The sequence below is a fragment of the Ursus arctos genome, unplaced genomic scaffold, assembly GCF_023065955.2.
Source record: "Ursus arctos isolate Adak ecotype North America unplaced genomic scaffold, UrsArc2.0 scaffold_14, whole genome shotgun sequence".
In the NCBI taxonomy this organism is placed as follows: Eukaryota; Metazoa; Chordata; class Mammalia; order Carnivora; family Ursidae; genus Ursus; species Ursus arctos.
In genome coordinates this window covers 13,347,920-13,367,215 of record NW_026622808.1, presented here as the reverse complement: position 1 = coordinate 13,367,215, position 19,296 = coordinate 13,347,920, and the positions used below count along the sequence as shown (strand labels likewise).

Genomic DNA, 19,296 nt, shown 5'->3' with positions numbered 1-19,296 from the left:
CGTACGCTCTAGGTGTCCGTACTTTTACGACACGTCCCAAAGAACACCGTGACCTCCAGAAACACAAGAAAACTGCCCAAAAGAATTTAGATGCTACGAAGTTGGACATTCCCAACACAAAAGAAAACCACTTGAGTGCACAACTTTTAAAACCATAATTTACGTAGCCTAAGAGGAACAGGATGAACGAGCCTACACGAGACACCGGAAGCAGAGCAGGGGCGCCCGGGTGGCTCAGGTGGTGAAGCGTCTGCCTTCGGCTCAGGTCGTGATCTCAGGGTGCTGGGATCGAGTCCCGCATGGGGCTCCCTGCTCACTGGGGAGCCTGCTTCTCCCTCTTCCACTCCCCCTGCTTGTGTTCCCTCTCCCACTGTCTCTGTCAAATCAATAAAATCTTTAAAAAAACAAACAAAAAACAAAAGCACAGGCAACGAAAGAAAACAGAGAGAAACAGGACGGGACCAAAATTTAATACTTTTGTCCTTCAAAGACACGTGCAAGAACGTGAAAAGAAAAATCCAGAGACTGGAAGAGAATATTCACGGATCAGGTGTAAGATAAAGGACCACCCGTCTAAAACGCACAACTCTTCTAACTCAGCAACAGCAAAGGACCTGAGCAGACGTCTCTCCACAGACACAAAATGGCCGTCAGCGCATGAGAAGACGCTCCGCGCCACTGGTCGGAGAGCGCGAGAACGCACAACCACAGCAGGACCCCACCTCACATCCAGGAGAATGGCTACTACAATAAAACACAAAAACAGACCGTGACAGGTGTCAGCGAGAATGTGGAAAAACTGGCTCCCTCACAGTGATGGGGGGGAGCACGGGGGGGGGGGGCCCGCTGTGGAAGACAATCACCGTCTGACTGCAGTTCCACTCCTGGGTAAATTGAAAATATTTTCTTGTCTTTTTTTAAAGATTTATTCATTTATTCGAGAGAGAGTGAGGAAGTGTGCACGCGTGTGTGCGTGAGCAGGGGGAGGGGCAGAGGCAGTGGGAGGAGAGAGAGAATCCTCCAGTAGACTCCACGCTGAGCAGGGAGCCCGATGCGGGACTCGACCTCACGATCCTGAGATCATGAGCTGAGGCAAAATCAAGAGTCGGACACTTAACCGACTGAGCCACCCAGGTGCCCCAACTAAAAACTTTTTCAAACAAAAATAAGTATATGAAAGTTCATAACAGCATTATCCCCATTAGCTAAACACCGGACACACCCCAAGTGTCCACCAGCATCTAATGAATGACCACAATGTGTGCGGTCCATCCCCATGCTGGAACACCACCCAGCCCTAGAACGGAAGGGATCCTGACGCCTGCCACAACGTGGACGGACCCTGACACCTGCCACAATGTGGACGGGCCCCGAGGACACCGGGATCAGCGAGAGCAGCCAGACCCAGAAGGACACATACCACAGGACCCCACTCCCAGGAGGTCCCCAGAGGAGTCCCGTCCACACAGACAGAGAGGAGCTATACAGGTTTCTTTCTGGGGTGATAAAAATGTTCTAAAATTGATACTGGTGATGTTTGCACAACTCTGTGAATATACCAAAAACCACTAGATTACACTCTCCAGACAGGCGATGCACGATGTGAATTAGATTTAATAAAGCTGTTATCTATTAGGAAGGAACACCATTCACGATCAAACACACCAGATGTGCAGCGTCGACAAGAACTGGGGAACTCTGCTCTCTCGAGCCCGCGGCTCCGGCGTGGCCGCCCACGCTCCCTCCATCTACTCTGACCAGATGACGTAGGCACCAGGACCAAGACCAGACACAGCAACCCCATGCCCTGGGGGCTCTAGGCCCAGGGGGCTGGCCCTGCTGTGACGGCCCAGGTGGGAAGACCGCCCAGGCCCTTCACGAGCAGCTTTCTCACCAAGTAAAGGTGGACATCTGGGGAAACTGTCCCTTTGAGCACAGCCGCTCTGTGGGACTGTGGACAGCAGCTGAGGGGCCCCAGGCGGGAAGCCGCCACGGTCAGGGCCCCGGTACCCATCAACTAACGGCAGCTGGACGCTGCCTGTCCTTCACCAATACCCTGCCCTGGAAGGGCCCACCTCACCACGAGGGCTTCTCCTCCCAGAAACCCCGCCCATGGACACCCCGGCCCACCCCACCCGGCCCCACTCGCCTGGCGCTGCCCGGCTCGTCCTCGGAGCCTTGCTCCTCGTCTGAGGTCAATGGGGAGTAGTGGGCCCCGTTGGTCTGGCTCAAGGGCTTCTCCTTCTTGAGAACGGGCGGCTGGTCGTTGTCCTGGTAGGGGACAGGGGAGCTCTTCAGGCTCTCGGGGGACGAGATGGCCGTGATTTCCAAAGGCTGATTAATGTTGCTGACCTGAGGGACCAGCACAGACACAGCACAAGCCTGTCAACGGGCTCCCCGAGCATCGACACCCAAGGGCTTTGCTTGGGTCCCTCCCGCCCAGGTCTGCCCTGGATCTCAGACTGCGCTAGGGAACGGCAAAGCCTGCCTCCCGGCTGTGCTCCTGAGACCCTGCCACCTTGGTCAGGCTGGAAACGTGGGAGGCCGCGTGCATGCAGCCACGTGGGCCGAGGCGGCATGCCCTCCCCACTGCGTCCCTGCCCCCCAGCCGGCCCTCGCCTTACCATCGAGTTGAGGTTCAGTGGGGACCCTGACGACTGCGTGAAGAGGCCGGCAACGGATGGCAGGGCGCGACGCTTGGGCGACACGCCAGAACTCAGGCTGGGGGTCCCGGCTGCTGCCCGCTTCCTCCTGCCCCGCTTGCGACTGTCCGGCCCGTGGCCCTGGCTGCTGTCCCCGCGGGCACCCGTGGGCAGAGGGCTGGGTTTGCTGGGAGGTGACTGCTTGGCACTGCTGCTGCCAGCTGAGATGGTAAAGACGATCCTCCTCTTGGCTTCGCCCTCGGGGTCTGAGAAGCCGGCCTCAGACGGAAGGTCCCCTTTGCTGGCCTCGGGGAGCGGGCCCTGGGCGGCACTGCTGAGCCGGGGGCTGGCGCAGAGTGGATGGGCAGGTGAGGCTGCGCCGGAGCCGCGGGACTGCGGCAGCAGTGGCGGGTGCTGTGGGGTAGAGCTGCAGGACCCCATGCTGACGAACAGGCTTCCTGAGCTGGAGACCTCGTCGAAGGCGCTGGGCTCGGCTCCAGGAGCAAGGGGGGCTGGGCTGCCTGCCAGGGCCCCACTGACGGCCACTGAGCCCGCGTAGAAGCCTGCCAGGAAGAGTGGGGTTTCTCAGGGGGGGGACGCCACTGCCTTGGGGGCAGCCGGGGAGGAAGCTCCGCACCCGGGAACCCGCCCTCCATGTGGTTCCGTCGAGCACCAGAGACCGGCCCCAATGAACTGGGCACAGCTGCGCCAGCCCCGGACGCCCCCGCGTGCACAGGAGGACATGTGGCTCTACCCCACGTCTGGGTGTGCGATGACTGCTGCTGGTGGAACCCAACAGCTCCAGGTGGGCCTGGGCAGCCCCTGCCCCGCCCCAGGGAGCCCTTTCATGGGGCCTCCCCCGAGGCTCACTAAGCCCACAGAAAGCCCTACGGAGGTCCGTGTCTTCTGCACAGACCCAACCCTCCTCACGCCACCCACCGCAAAGCCCTCCCCGCCCCAGAGGACGGGGTGTGCTGGACACTAGAGGCAGGACCTGCCCTCCCTGTGCTAACACAGGTCGGCAAACGAACGACTAGCCCGTGGGCCTGGCAGCCTGGCCAGCAGCTGGTGTAAAGAGTTTCTCTGGCACAGGCCGCCCGTCCACACACGGTCACTGGCACCCCTATGCCACAGGGCTGAACAGTTGGGACAGAGACATGATGCAGCAGAGGCGCCGTGTGCGCCTGGCCCTGCATGGAGGCCTGCGGGGGCCTCTGGCAGCAACAACGAGAGGTTTCTGAAGGAGAGTCAGGACCCAGCGACAGACCAGGGAGCTCCACAAGGGCATCGCCAGCCGGGTGGGGCACACTGCCCAGGCTGAACTGAAGGATGAAACGTCAGGATGCCTCAGCCCAAAGGCTCCAGAGATGTGCCGAGGCCCAGCCCAGAGCCCCTGACCCCAGGGCTCGTCGTGCTGCATGCAGATGGCTAATGTAGCTCAGACCCCGTGGCCGGGAGGAGGTGGGCCGGCTCAGAGCCTGGCCTGGCAGACCTGGGGTCCTCACGTCCCTGGCCTATCCTGGCTCCTCCTCTTTCCAGCAGCAGCAGCGGCAGAGGCTGGCTGTCCCCGCCGGCACCCGTGGGCAAGGGCATGGACCTAGGAGCAAGAAGGGCACTCTGACCTGCAGGAGCTGGGGCGAGGCTTTTGCTTCCAGCACTGTGGGCGTTCGTGCCCATCTGCTTTTCAAGTGCGGACGAGGACTCTCGGGTCTGCGGTACGGGGCTGGGGGTGCTTCTCTGTGGAGAGAAAGCACACACTGTCAGCTGAGCCAGGGCTGAGAGCGAAGGGCAAGGAGGGAGTCGTGAACATAAACTACAGGATGTGCAACATAAACTACAGAATGTGCAAAGGTCCTGAGGCAGGGAGGACAGCAGGCATGTGAGAGCCGGTGCACAGAAGGAGAAGTGACCTGCTCAGGATCTGAGCACTATAGGTAGCCATCAGAAGGTTCTGACAAGGTGAAGGGCCGATATCTGACTTGGTTCCAAAGGACTGCTCTGGCTAACAGCAAAAGACAGGCTGGGGATGAAGGGAGCGGGGATGGCAGGAAGGGGCTGCAGCTGCGATTCGAACAGTGAATGGGATGAAGATACCCACCCATACCAGATCTGTGCACGCACATTCACAGCGGCGTGACTCAAAACGGCTGAAGGTGGAAACGAAGGTCCACCCTCAGATGAACACATAAACACAAGGTCCGTGCACACACGGGCACGTCTCTCAGCCACGAGCAGGAGCAAGGTGCCCACACGCGCTGCCCCGGGGATGGACCCCAAGCCCACAACGCTCGGGGAGGGAACCAGACACAGAAGGCCCCCGACGTGAGAGTCGCTCTGTGAACACCCTAAATGCCGCTAGAATGTGCACTTCAGCTGGGTGGACTGGGTGTGAATCATCTCTCAATTAAACAAAGCCAAGCCCACATCACACGACACGGAGCCCTTCACGGGTGCACAAGTGGGAGGCAGGATGAAGGGGGACGGGCTGCGCGCTTCTACCAAATCCGGAGTTTGATCCCCTCTCCACCCGCACACACCACCTTCCACAAAAACAGATCTGAGATAAAAATGGGAAAATGTTACTGTAATGAACTCTGCATTTTGGGGTTCTGTTTGTCTTGGGGCGTCGCGGTACACTCCAAACTCACCAGCACGCAATCTAACAAAAAGCAACTAAGTCTTGCAGGGAAAAAACAAGACGAAACCCCTCTCTGCCCGCACGTGTGCTCTGGGAACGTCACACTGCCGGAGCCCGAGGGCCCGGGCCAGTCACACCAGGGGGCCGGCACCTTCCCCGGCTGGCGTCCACTCACCACTTTCTCGGCGCGGCTGGGCAGCACCACACTGGCCAGAGGGATGCTGACAGGCAGCTTGCTTGGCTGCACGGTGCTGAGCGGGATGCTGACGGGCAGGCTGGTGATGGCCTCCCCGCTGCTGGCGTAGGCACGCTCCTTCAAACCCTGCACACACACCATCAGACTGGCTTTGCTCCTGCTGACCAGGAACACCAGGCCACGAGCACCACGCGAAGGCCACGGGGACCCTCCCAGCACAGGAGGAGGTCCCTCGTCCCGTGACACCCACCCACCCCACCCCACAGCTCCTCCTCCTGAAATTCCAGGGCACACGCGTAACTTTCCCACGGTGTCTCTCCTTCTTGGCCTGACCGGCAACGGCCCCCGACAGGGGCTCTGCTGCAGCACCATGTCCCAGGCATCTCGGGCCCTCCGCCTGGCCCTCACCTGGGTGGCCTCTCCTAATGGCCTGGCTCAGGACGCCTACTGTGCACCCCCCCAAACCTAGGCCCCGCTCTCACCTTCTCGCCGCCCCTCTCCCCTGTCATCTGTAAGGCCACGGGGGATGAAGGTCGAGGGTCCTGAGGGCTCAGCTTGATGCCATTTGCGATGCCAGGGCTCTGGTACGGAAGGCCGTTCTCCTTGGCATGCTCAGCTCTGGAACAAGACACATCCCTCATTCCTTCTCTGCGGAGCCGCCACAACCATGCGTTTGCACCTACAGCTGAAGGCCTGGCCTAGCAAACATCCCGAATCTCTTCCAAACCGCTGAACGCTCACTCAAAAGACCCCAAGGTGGCCCACGGGCGCCAGAGCAGGGCTGGCGAGCTCCACATGCACTCACCGCGGGTGCAGCTCGCCAGCCGCAGTCTTGCCACTGGCCGCATGGTCCTGGCTCAGGTGACGCCTCAGCACTAGCTTGGCTGGGGAGAGCCGGGTGTAGTCGGGCAAGGCCAGGCCCGACATCTTCTCGAGCCTCGAGCGGCTGCTGTGGCTGGGCGTGCAGGGTATGACTTCCTGGTCCAGGGGGGAGGCCAGGTACTGGGGGGTGTTCTGCTTGGACGAGGGCCGGCTCAGCGCACTGCAGACCTCATAGGTGGCTGCGTGGCCGTTTATGGAGAGTTCTGGGCTCGTGCTGCTGAAGTGGGGCAGAGAGAACTTGGAGCAGTCCAGGTCGAGGTGCAGCCGGCCGGCGTCGGCCTCCAGCTCCCGGCCCAGGGCGCCTTTCCCGCGCAGGTGTGCCGACAGGGCATCGTCCGGCGGCACGCAGGACTTGAGCTGCAGGAGCTCCTGCTGCCGCTGGCTCTTCTCCAGCTCCACGATGCTTATCTGTCGGGCGAGGAGAGCGTCAGGCCTGCTGCTCGGTGCGGAGGCCTGCTCACACCCCTGCCAAGGGCCCGAGGACAAGCCGGCCCCAGCTGCACCCAGCAACCCAGACGGTCCCAGAAAAGCTCGACGGACGCACACCCGGAGTGGCTGCAAGGACGCAGACCAGCTGTGTGTGCGACGGACAAGCCACAGCAGCTAACCGCCCAGCATGGGTCGGGAAGCTCTGGGGCCACGGGGCGGAAGAGCTGCTGTCATGTGCACTCACGGGCAGGGAACGGGATGTGGGGAGCCCGTCTGCGCTCAGGCAGGCTACGGATAAACCGTCCGCGGGAGACCCTGGCCCTGGGCTTCCCTCCCCGTGCTCAGGACACCAGGCACTTTCTCTGGTTTCTCTGCCTTGTTTGTGCTTTGCCCGTAACGAACGTGCTTTGACCCCACAGAGCGATCAGTGCCCAAATGGCTTCTCACAGACGTGTGCGCAAAAGCAAGGCCTGGCTCTGCTAGCGAGGTCAGCAAGCCTCTTCTTGGCCACGACCTTTCAGAAAGCAGCTCGGCCCCGTACCCTGGGACCGTAAACCACTCACAGACCCACTCTAGGAAGTAGGAATATCCTTAATGTGAGTCTTCGGTGCAGAACAAATCCTTGTGGTGTCGTTTTGTAACAAGAAAACACCCGAAAGACCCCAAGGGCCTGGTGACCAGGAGGGCTTCACGTAAGCAGTGAAGCCAGGCTGGGGAGACGCCAACCCAACAGGGGCCAAAGCCTGACAAACAGAGCTTCCAGGGACCAACGATGCCCACACCACACGCCCTGCTGTGGTCCTGTGGTCACCGGAAGGCTACACGCCCAGTCAGCCAGCTCCAGGAAACCTCGAGAGGAGACAGACCTGTGTGTTCCTCCTTCCTTCCTGCCCTGTTTTCCAGCTAACCTCGACAAACACGTTACCCTTCTTGGCAAAAGGTACAGACTATTAAGGTTTCCTGTGAGGTTTCTCCTCGCGGGTGGCTTCACAGAGGACTCAGTAAGGGGCACCGGGGAAATCCTAGGTTTCGAATGGAGCCTGAGACACTCTGGGAGCAAGTGGGGCCCCTCAGATGCTAAGCCCATTGCTCCCCTTTGAGGGTCAGAGACAGGGATGTCCACACTGTTCCTGCGACACCACAACGAACGCCCTGTCCTTGGGCGCAGGACAGCTCCAAGGGTTGGCCGACGGCACCGCCCTGGAGGCCTGAGAGCCCCGCGGCCCCAGCCCCTACCTGCAGCTCCAGGCAGTGCCTCTGCTTCTCGGAGATCTGGGTCCGCAGGGCCTGCTTCTCCTTCAGCAGGTTCTCCAGGGACAGCGTGGACCAGTCCAGCTTCAGCTCCTCACACCGAGCCTTGAGCTGTGGGCACGGGGAGGTCATGGTTGTGAACTGGGCCGGGCAGACCCCCGCCCTGGAGCAGGTGCAGCTGTGGGGAGGGCGGCATGGGCACCTGTCCCCCTGGCAGAGGGCAAACCCTGGGCTCTGGGGGGAGACACAGCAGATGTCTGGGCAGGTGTCTCCAAGGGCCTGTGTGCCCAGAGAAGCGAACCCGCTAAGAGAGGACCAGGCTGAGGCGGCGGCCCAGGGAAGAGACTGGGGTTTCCCCGTAAGAACACCCACAGGGAGCAAAGCAGGGGTGCCCGCAGGATGGGACAGGGAGGCCCCGTTAGAAGTGACAGTCCTGAATGCCTGGCAGGCGTGCCCTGGTTCCCAGGGGGGTATGGTCCCAAGACATCTGCACCCTGGCCCGAGGGCTCGTTAAGGAGACCAGCACGGGGCTGCAGGTGCGGCAGAAGGATATCGAAGTCTGGGCCACCTGGAAAACCCCATCTAATGAAGGCATTAGAGCCTTCGGGAGGGTCGTGGGCCCCACTGGCTCCAAGGTGCTCGGAGAGCCCAGGAAAAGAAGGCACTGGAGCGGTGCGGGCTGGGGGCGGGGGTGTCCTGAGACGTCCTGCTGCAGACTGCGCAGTCACGGGAAACTCGTCCTCGAGAAGGGTGCCCGAGCCCTAGCGATCGCCTCTCCCCCTCTGGTCAGGGCCCCCAGCAGAACGACAGCCTCCAGGCCCGCCCTCCCCCGGGAGCCCACCAGCTGCAGGCTCTGGCTCCTCAGCTCCCTGTTGTCCTTCTGCAGCTGCTCCGTCTGCTCCCTCAGCTGCTGGTTGTGAGCCGAGATCTCCTTCTGCGCCTGGATCAGGTCATTGTAGGTCAGCGCCTTCACTCCCAGCTGCGGACACACGACAGCACAGGTGGGCTTCACGCAGCAGCGCAGAACGGCAGGAAAGGGCAGGGGGAGGCCCCAGCAGGCCCGAGTCGCCAGGGACTGGGGCTGGGGGCCATTCGGGGGCAGTAAGAGCAGGGCTGGGGTGGCGGCTAATGGCAGTCACGGAGAGGACCAATGGTGGCCCAGAGAAGGAACAAGGGGATGACCCCCAGGGCACGAACCCACGCCAGTAGCCCTCTGACCACACGCTCACATTCTACACCCTCCGTCAGAAGATGTAAACTGTCAAAGCACCGGAAAGGAAAAGGTCCTTCCAGATCTCACGCTCTGGCCGGCACCTTGCTCCTGCCCCTGCCCACCCGAGTCCCGTGCTTGGGGCCGTCTTCTGGGCCAGCAAGCCCAGGGTGGCAGGCGTGGCCTCCGGCACCCCTACCTCATCCAGTTTCTGCTGGAAAAGCCTCTTGATCTCCTCTTTCTGGGCCTGGCAGTGGCCGAACAGCTGCTGGGCAGCGCCTAGCAACCGCGCGTTCTTCTCCTGGGGGGACAGAGCATGGTGATGGCAAGGCCCTGTCCCCACCAAGTCCCTTCCCACAAAAGGCCTGAAGGGGGGATGCTCAGTTGGACATGCCCCAGCCCAGAAGGCCGACGTCTCTCAGCTGTTCTCGCTGGTTAAAATGTTACCCCGTGGCGAGCAGCGAGACCCCACAGTCTTTCTGAAGCCAGCAGGGACAGTACATGGGCCTGTGAGGAGATTGCTGCTTCTCCTGGGACCAAGGCACCTTCTGGGGGACAGCAGGTGGGAGGCACAGGGCAGAGCTCACCTTCTCCTGGTCCAGCAGCTGCTGCAGGCTGGCCTTGTACTGGGCGGTCTTGGTATACGCCAAGAACTGCAAGTACTGAATCTTGAAGGATTCTAGAAGGGATCAAGTACACAGTTTAGCACAGACATGACCCCACTGAGGCCAGCAGGAAGGAGGAGAGCAGCCCTTCAGAAACAAGTCAAGGGTGGGGGATGGCTGTGACCCCCAGAGGCTGCTGAAGTTCGTCTCACCACCTGCCCTCATGCTGGGGCCTTCGGTCCCCACCCTGGGTGCCCCTCACAGCTCCTGCCACCACAACCCCATGTTTTCTTCCCTCCAAGACCACGTGGGTTCCTGTTAGTAAATCTGCCTGTTTTCTTAGGAAGCACATGTTACTGATATTGAGCTGAGAAAACCGACAGCTCCCAAAATGTGAAAAGGGGTTTCTTTCACCCAATTTGTAGAGATAAGCAGCCGCTCGAGCTATCCCAGCAGTGTGAGTTTGTACATGCTTCGCTCAGCAACACCGGGCGCCAAGCTCACCCCCAACACAGCCTCCCCAGCCCCGTGCAGTGGACACGGGCCAGGTGGTTCTCTGGGGGCATCCCGGGTACTGGGGAGATCGAGCAGCATCCCGGCCCCACCCCCTCAAAGCCAGCAGCACCCCAGTCCTGACCCCGTGTGCCCTTGGGCAGAAGCCAGCCCGTAGACGAGTACATGGGCCCGGCTGACAGTGGCAGCACGGACCCTGAGCCCGTGGGACTCTGGTTTGGGGGCCGGGCAGCACAGGGGCTTGTGGAGAAGCCCGCCGGGGGTCCCCGTAGGCCTGCGAGGTCCGGGTGTGGCTCACCTAGCAGCTTCTGCAGTGCGGGCGGGGTGGGTGCCAGCAGCAGCTGGTCGGGGGGGTGCCGCTGCACACTGGGAGGTAGCTGGTAAAACGGGCTATGAGGTGACTTGTACGCATCTGCAGGGAGACAGAGCGGCCACGTGTCAGCAGCAGGCCGGCGCACCCGGAGGCTCCCACGAGTCGGCCTCAGAGAACTGGCCAGCTTGTTAACACGGAGACTAAACGTGTGACCAGACACCGTGTCTCGGCACTTGGAGAAGCAGAGTCGCATCCCCGCGTGATCTAAGAAATCCACATGAGCCATGTCCTCTCTGTGCGGCCCTTCATCAGAGCCCAGAGTGGAAGGATGATGGGAAGGCCCCCACCGAGGCTCGAAGCTGTGGACAGGCGTGAGGACACCCCAGTGTGCCCACAGTAGGGTCTGGAACGCAGGTACCCAGCCACTCAGCACGTGATGTTGTCACGGCTGCCTCCGCCCCTCTCACCGCCGCAGGGGACAGGAGAGGGCCCCCGCTCACTGTAGTAAGGCAGAGCGGCGGGGAGCACCAGGAGCAGCAGACTGCATGCCCGTGGGGCCCGCACACGGCTGGCTTACCCTGCGGCGAGGGCGCTGCCGTCTGCGCCGCGGCCTGGGCGTGCAGGAGGTCCAGTGCAGTTTGGCTCTTCTTGGGCTTACGCTCGGGGTTCGCAGTGCTCATCTTCTTGGGACGCCCGCGCTTCCGGCCGGCCATCTTCCGCCCCTTCTTGTTCAGCTTCTTCTTCCGGGCTTTGGAGGGGGACGGCTTTTTGATGGCAGTCGCCCCAGCCTTTTCTTCCTCGGCCCCGGAATCCTAGCAGATGGGGGGTGGGAACGTCAAGGGAGCACTGGCGGGCCCATCTGGCCACGTAAGCCTCCCTCAGTGGGGTGCGGGGCGAGCACTCACCATCGGGGTGTCCGCGGGCACGGCAGCCTTGCTTTCGGGCACCTTGGTGGGAGTGGTCGTGGTGCTCTTGTTCTCTCGCTGCTGCCTGCGCCGAGCTGCCTCCTGTTCCTCCTGGAAGGGCAAGTGTCGGCTGTGTGTGCAGAAGGCTGGCTCCGCAAGCGCCCCCCTGGCTTGGCACCGCCAGCCCGCTCTGCTCCCTTCTGCACACGCGGGGACGCCGAAGGCACAGAGGAGCCCGAGAGCATGTGCGGGCGCGCACATCCCTGGCTCTGTGTCAGACGGCAGGTGCCCCCCTCCCCCCGAAATGGCGCAGGACCCTGGTGCTGGGGTGGGAGAAGCCTCCTGACTGTCATTCCCCTCCCGTGGGCAGCATGCTTCCCCACGCCGAGGGGCGCGTGCACTAGAGCACTGTCCTCCTCAGTGAGGGCTCCCGGCCACACCTCAGTAAGGGGAAGGACAGCGCTGGCCAGCGCCAGGGAGTGAGCACGGTCAGCACGTTAAGACCCGGATGCCCCCAAATACAGTAGGAAGGAAGCGGGACTGCAGGCGGTTGGAGCTGGCCATCTCTCGGGGGGCCTCTCTTGCTTAGATACTTGTATGAGACACCAAAAAGAAAAAGTCTTGCCCAGACGGCCACTGAATCTGGAGGCAAGTGAACTGTGGCCATGAGGGCGTGGGAGGGAGTGCTGGAGCAGATGGTAGGAGGGACGCGGGAGCCAGGTTCCGGCTGGCTGCCCTCGGACAGCAACTCGGAGCGTTCCGGCCCCTCTGTGGCTTGGGCCTCAGGTCAGGACAGCACGAGGGCTGTTCGCCGTCCTGTCTTTCGGCACAGCTCACCATGTCCCCAAATCCCATTTCAGAGACTCATTTAACCCATTCCTCCAAAACGTGCACAAGAGTTGTGTTCCCACTGAGGCCAATGAAGACGAGGCAGGTGTGCGCTGGGCCCCCAGGTCCGCATCGCTCAGACCAGCCCCCCTCCGTACGGCCACTCCCACCTGGCACACCCTCCGCCAGCTGCGTATACATGTCATGAAGGCAAAGGAAAAACACACACTTACCCTGAGTTTTGGGTTTTTCAGACTAGAAAAATAGTTTTCAAGCTGAAAATGCAAAAAGAAAAGACAAAGTCTTGTTAGATGTCAGCCCCAAGCCCTGTCGGGGAAAAAGCAACAGCCAGGCACGCAGACACCAGACACTGGCCCATCGTGGCATCTCCTGGGCGGGCAGCTGGCAGGGGCGCACGCCTGCCCCGAGACCCGCCAGGCTCAGGGCTCCCACTGTGCGGGCCCATGCGGACCCCGCAGCGCCACCCCACACAGAGCCAGCAGCCGTGCGGAGGGCCTGGCCGAGAACCAGGGTTTCTGGGCCTGGAGGCCTCTGACAGCAGAGCAGAGCCGCTGTCTCACGAGTCCTCTCGGACGAGGTCTGCCCACACATGGGCTGAAGACAAAGAACGCGACACAGCAGGGGCCCCCAGCCTCCTGACCCACTCCCATCCACACCGAGGGCCGGGGGACACCCCCAGGTGGGGCACTCACTATGGTGCGGTCGATGGTGTGCAGGTAGTAGGAGACCGGCTTCCCCGTCCAGGACACCGAGCCTTTCAGGGGCGAGAGCTCCACAACGCGCATGATGGTGCCGATGTCTGCGCACAACGGGGCACAACGGGAGACGCTCAGGGCCCCTCCTGCGCCCAGGGGCTGAGCGGGCGGGGCCTAGGCCACATTCGCTTCTTGGTGGCTCCCTCCCTCCACGAGAGACCCAGGTGAGGAGCTCCGGGTGAGGCAGAAAGAGGCAGAACCGCACGACCTCACCACCCAGGGCCTGCCTCAACTGCCCGCCAGGAGGAAGCTGGCCACCCGCACGCGGCTGGGTCGGGGAGGCATGCACAGCTACCCCAGGGGCTTGTCTGAGGAAAACGGCGACAAGCCCGGGGTGGGTGGCATCGGAAAGCACTTGGAGGATGACTTAAAAACAATGCAGCAATAGGAACTCCCAGGAGCACCCGAGAAGTCACGAGCCCCCGAGGGCCACGCAGCCCGGCCCAGGGGCCCAGGTGAGCTCCTGCCCCCAGCTCTCTGACGCCAGCCTTTCCTGTGCAGGGACAGGGCAGCCGCCGCCTGCTCAGGCCAATCACTACAGGAACACAAAGTGCTCGGCAAACCTGTCCCTCTGAGTTCCATGCCAGGCCACTCTGCCTGCAGGGGACACAGGGCCATGTCTGGGGATGTCTGTGGTGGTCACACAGGATGTGTTCCTGGCACCAAGGGGATGGGGCCGGCGATGCTGCTGAAACCCCCACAGTGCCCGGGACACCCCCTTAGAGAATGACCTGCCCCGATGTGAGCAGCACCCAGGGACAGACCCCACAATGACACACATCAGATGCTTAAAATCACATATATTTATGACTCAGCAACGCGAGAGTCTCTTACCACTCAAGTTTCTGCTGTTTATTCTGAAGTTCAGAGGCGCAAAGGGCTTCGAGGAAACGATTCTGCCACCTGAAACACAGAGACTAGTTATTGCCGTCCGTGGGCGAGCAGCTGCACACACACAAACGGAAGGAAAATGGAGTCTGGCGGAGCAAGGAGAAGCCACAGGAGGAGTGGGGACAGCAGTGCGAAAGAGTCCTGTCCGCTTCCCACAAGCCAGAGCAAAACCAGGAGATGCCTTCCCCATGGACGTCTGCGCCATGAGCAGCTCGCGTGGACGGACGGGCTCTGGGCCCCGCGGTGCCGCCTGGCAGAGCTCCCACCGGGGGCCACCCATCTGTGAGGACACGCGCCCCCTCTGCCGTCTGGGTACTCGTGCGGACAAGTCTCACAGTCATAACCGAGTCTGAGCGGCAAACGCAAACCCTCAAGTCCCAGGTGACACAACCACTACTTGACCGTCCGCTGGCATGGCCATGCAGACGGCAGTGGTTCCACGTGCCAAGTTCTAAGGAGAAGAAGACGCACAGAGGCACCCGCAGGCTCGGGAGGGAGCTCACAGCGTGTGCGCGGTAAGAACTACTGCAAATGAACAGATGCACATGCTCAGAGCCACACTTCTTGGTAGCAGAAAAAAAGAGTCACTTGGAAAAGTCAACGAAACTAACGTCGAAGCTGGGAAAGGCCGTCTGAATCCATTTCAATGAGTGCACGCACAGACACACCTGCCGGCCGGGGCGCCCCCGTCATGGGGGGCACCCAGCCACCCGGCCTGTGTCCTGAGCGCCTTCCCCGGAGGCAGCAGGGGATGAGGGGCCCAGCGCTGGGCCGGGACAGGTGCGAGGTCAGGTGGCAGCCAGGGTCAGAGACCGCGGGGTCACATCAAAGGTCTCAGCGGCCAGAGGCTGAACAGAGTCCCATGGGGCGCCTGGCACCTGGAGGGCCTCTGAGGAGCGTGGTGCCGAGCCCCCAGATCGCCGGACTGCTCCAGTTAGGAACGCACCACCCTGCATGGCCCACACGGCAAGGGCAACGGGAACTGCGAGGGGCCCCTGAGGGCACATCACTACCGGACGCATGTCACTACAGGACGACAGGTCAGGTGGCTGGGGACTGCAGGGCTCGGCGGGTGGTCCCACCCCATCAGGTCCCCCACGCCCACCTGCAGGACACCATGAGGGGGGACCAGAGCAGTGACACCCCACGAGGCAATGAGCCTGGATGCCCAGCAGGCGTCGTCAACAAACCCAGAGGAGCCCTGCTGGAGCAAAAGCCCACCTGGCTGGCCCCTGGCCCAGGACGAGACAGCCAGAAGGTGGGCCGTTGGGTGAGCGGCAGGAGAGTGACAGGTTGGGGGGCCTGGGACAGCCACTGTTCATGCCTACAAATGATCAGGGCCCCACACGCACACACAGCTGTCAGTCCTGAAGGCAGCTGGTGACCACCTGTGTCTGTGCTGGGTGAGCCCTTCGCTTCTCTGAAACGTCTCGTAAGGCAACACGGGGGGGGGCACGCCATTCCTCTCCCAGCAACAGAGATGAGGAGGGCGTCAGGCATTCTTTGAACCAGTGACCGGAGGCAGCTGGGAGGGGGCAGGGAAGGTGCCGGGCACGGGCTCTCCCGAGTGGGGAGCACCAAGGTCACGTTCAGGCCATCTCAGAATCTAGAAAACCAGCAGCAGCTTTAGCAGTTGTCTTAGGAGCTGCAGTGATTGGCCAAGGATGAGAGCACTTCCTGAGGCTTCCCGTCCAGGCCCCGGGAAGGGCACTGCTGACCACAGGGCCCAGGCCAGCCGAGGCCCACACTAAGGCCACAGCCCATGACCCATTCCTCCAACAGGGCACGCCATGCTGGGGGCCGGGGAGGCCAGAGCTCTAATGAGGACAGTAGCAGCCCCTGCCACACCCCAGTGCCTGGCCGCCCTTCACCCCAGGCGTCTGTGAGGAGGACAGTCCACAGACTGGGGTCTGAGCACTCGGCCGGAGGACTCGACCCACAAGCTGTGGGCTCCTGTCGACGCTGAAACACCATGGGCGATGACCAAGGACTTCGGGAGGGATTCTGTGCATCACCGAGCTCAGCTGGACAGAGGCCCCCCCACCGTCCCGAGACTTTCTCCACATGGGGAGAAAATGAAAAATGGAATAGCCAGGACCTTGACTCTCGGCTCAGTGAGGACACACAAGCAAGAGACATGAGGGTGCAGACCGAGGGGAGCAAACAACCAGGCAACATGGCCCTTGTCCACGGGAGAGAGGCGGGAGGACCCACTGCGGCCCGATGGCGTCCAGAGTGACCCACACCCAGAAGAAGGTGCTGGTGTTTCTATCTTCCCTCCAGGCGCTTGCTGGGTTCCCTCTCCTGTGCTCGGAGTCAGAGCACACACACTGCAATCTGCTGCAGTTACAAAAGCCTGAATTGGTGTTCAAATGAAACTAGTTCACGCCCACCTATCTAGAAGGTTCTGGACTGGATGGTCTCTGCCTGACATTCCAAGCGCACGAGGGCTTCCCGCACAGGAAAGGGAGAAGAGACACCCGACCCACGCTGCCTGGTGCCTGGGTGTGGCCTGAATCCCCTCCGGCACTAAGACGGAGCCTGAGGGAGCTCCTTCCCCAGTCCAGCATCGGCAGGGCGGCTGTGGGGGAGGGGCGCGGGACCCCATGGCATGTGCACCTCTGGCGCAGAGGGATTCTCGAGGCCACCGCTCAGGACGGACATCCTCAGGTGCGCCACAGGCCGCAGGAGGAGCCAGGGACAGCAGAGTGCTCCCCCGGAAGGAGCAGCTTGCTGGGCCAGGTGGCGAGGCCAGCCGAGAGGCTGCACCCCAGCACGCCGGCCCCTAGTCTCAGCTTGCCAAGATTCAGAAAACAAACTTTCCCCTAGAAGGTTCAGGCCAGATACAGCAGAGGACCTCACTCCACAGAACCACCCACGCAATTCCAAATCCAGAAGCCTCCACCAACACAAGGGAAACACAATCCTACCTACACGCCAACCAACTCCCAGGGCAACAGCCCAGCTGGGGAACCGGAGCTCGGGCTATCAAGCTCCTTCCACGAGCCCCCCTCGCCCCCCCCCCCCCACAGCTGTGCCCAGCAGCTCTGCTGCAAGACCAAGACTCACACGCAGCAAAGGGCCTTCCCTCCTCCCACCAGGGACAGGAAGGCAGCCGAGGGCAGTAGGGGCGGCTCTGACAAGGCGGGGAGGGGCCCAAACATGGGAAAAACCCAGAAAAAGCCAAAAAGGACCCTCTGGACGACCCCAGTGGCCTCACTGCCCCCAAGTTAGAGTCACCAAATGAAACGGGGACGTCAGTCAAGTCTGAATTTCAGATACATGGTGAGTGATCCTTCAGTGTAAGTTTGTAATGAGAAAGTATTTGTGGTCTCCAGGAAATCTGAGAGTGTGGCCGGTCAGCCGGAAGCCCCCTGGCAGCCCCCACCTGGGGAGCTGCGGTCAGCCCACCAGCAGGTGGCAGAACCGCAATCGGCGGACCCCCATGCCGGAGGCCTTCCGCCTGGCCCGCATGGGGAGGGCTGTCCGCACTCACGAGGGCCCCAGGCCCGGCCATCAGTGCCGGACCCACAGACAGGCCTGGGGGGGGGGGGGGGTCCTGGGCGCCGCGAGCACGTGGTGGCCACGCGGGGCGGGGTTGGGGTACGTTACCTTCCTTCATGTTCGCAAACCGCTCCTTCAGCTGGTGATCCACCTCAGGACCAAAGGCAAAATTATTCACAAATATAACACTGCAAAATAATATTCCAGTTGAGTACGCTGAAGGCTCCGGTTCCCGACGCGCACGGAGTCCCGCGCGCACCACGTCGACCGCCTCCACCGCCAGCCCCCCAGCCCGGGGACGGGACCTAGGGCCCAGGGACGGGACCTGGGGCCCACGGGGCACTAGGGACAAGCAGGCTAGCAGTGGGTGCCCCCGCCGGCTCCTGGGATGTCCCTAGGGTGGGAATGCGGACAGCATAAATGTCACCCGGGCACAGAGGTGAGAGGGCACCCGGGCAGGAAGGCAGCACGGACTGCGTCAGGCCGCATTTCAGAGTGAGCCGCCCGAGGGCCTGCAGGGCCAGAGGCACAGTCCTCCTTCCTCCCCGCGCTGTCTGGCCCCGGGCGACGCAGGGGCCTCGGTCCGAGCACGCCACCTAGGGCGGGCGGCTAGGGAGGCCACTGCCCCACACTGGGCGTGCGGAGACGCCCCCTTCCTGCCCGCCCAGGCCCAGCTCGTGCCCACCGCCAGGCACTCTCTGAATGGCTACGCTACACAAACAGCCGTGCAGCTGCTCGTCTCAAGCCCCCCAGGTAGTACAGCTCCCGACCCAGCTGTGCGGCTCTTCCCTCCCACGCCAGTGCCTCCAGGTAACACCTGGCCACAAAGGGCAGAACTGCAGACAGAGGGTTCACGTCCTCTCTTGAAAGGGACAGAAGACACCCTGGGCTGATGGCCATCCCCTCGCTGCTTGTTTTGAGTCTCAACAGTTTAAAATCAAGATGTCTAGAAGCCATCAGAGCAACCAGGTAACGGAACAATCACAGAAGACCTGACCGGAGCGAGAACAGACACCAGACGCCAACGGGCAGAGTGGCAGGGAAGAAACATTAAAGACGCGGATCAAGCGCAGTGCGGTCTACCTGTGCCACCACGCAGAAAAGATGAGGATGGGAGGCTTTAGGCTGGGGTGCGGGTGACCTGGGGAGCCAAGGGACAGGGCCCTGACAAGACAGCCGGGCAGGACAATCTCTCACAGGGAGCGAGGCTGGCCTGTCCTAGTCCCTACTCGGGGACAGAGCCTGGGAAGACAGGATGTGAGCCAGTAAAGGCCCTGGGGACGGCTCTGATGGAGGAAGGGTGCTCCGAAGGCACCCGCCCTTCCATCTCACGCACAAGGAGTCAGAAGCAGAGAGTCCCTAACAAGAAAGGGGCTGGGAGGGGAGGGGACACCCCCTCCAGGAAGCAGAGCACGCGGGGGGACATCAAGGGGACGCTCTCCTGTCACAAAAGCCTATTTCCAATCTGCCTGCAGGACAAGGGGCAGACGAGGCCCGGGGGACAGTGCCTTCCCCGTGAGCTCTCACATCACCAGGGTGACCACAAGATGGGACACTTTGGCCCAGATGCTGCTGGCCAGTGCTAAGCACTGGAGAGCCCCAGAACCCCACAGATGGGGACACCCACGGGGCCAGCAGAAGTCTCTCAGGAATAGGGGGAAAACCTGGCCAGTAGGGGACAGCAGAGCAGACCCGTCTCAGATGAGGACTTCT

General features: G+C 61.9%; 1 protein-coding gene across 6 annotated transcripts in view; it reads right to left on the bottom strand.

Annotated features, from left to right (window-relative positions):
• Window positions 1-19,296, bottom strand: part of DOT1L (DOT1 like histone lysine methyltransferase) — a 66,392-nt gene that overhangs the window by 7,445 nt on the left and 39,651 nt on the right. For 5 of the 6 annotated variants that reach the window (XM_026480975.4, XM_026480980.4, XM_048226786.2 and 2 more), the window contains 17 exons: window positions 17,692-17,771; window positions 14,023-14,091; window positions 13,126-13,232; window positions 12,646-12,687; window positions 11,585-11,695; window positions 11,257-11,491; window positions 10,665-10,778; window positions 9,836-9,927; window positions 9,448-9,549; window positions 8,880-9,017; window positions 8,024-8,149; window positions 6,282-6,766; window positions 5,959-6,094; window positions 5,456-5,602; window positions 4,265-4,379; window positions 2,625-3,205; window positions 2,150-2,352 (listed from right to left, as the gene is read on the bottom strand). In XM_026480975.4, coding sequence (XP_026336760.2) covers window positions 2,150-2,352; window positions 2,625-3,205; window positions 4,265-4,379; window positions 5,456-5,602; window positions 5,959-6,094; window positions 6,282-6,766; window positions 8,024-8,149; window positions 8,880-9,017; window positions 9,448-9,549; window positions 9,836-9,927; window positions 10,665-10,778; window positions 11,257-11,491; window positions 11,585-11,695; window positions 12,646-12,687; window positions 13,126-13,232; window positions 14,023-14,091; window positions 17,692-17,771 — 2,883 coding nt within the window. The remainder of the gene's footprint in view (window positions 1-2,149; window positions 2,353-2,624; window positions 3,206-4,264; window positions 4,380-5,455; window positions 5,603-5,958; window positions 6,095-6,281; window positions 6,767-8,023; window positions 8,150-8,879; window positions 9,018-9,447; window positions 9,550-9,835; window positions 9,928-10,664; window positions 10,779-11,256; window positions 11,492-11,584; window positions 11,696-12,645; window positions 12,688-13,125; window positions 13,233-14,022; window positions 14,092-17,691; window positions 17,772-19,296) is intronic. The other variant, XM_044377982.3, reaches the window with a different exon arrangement.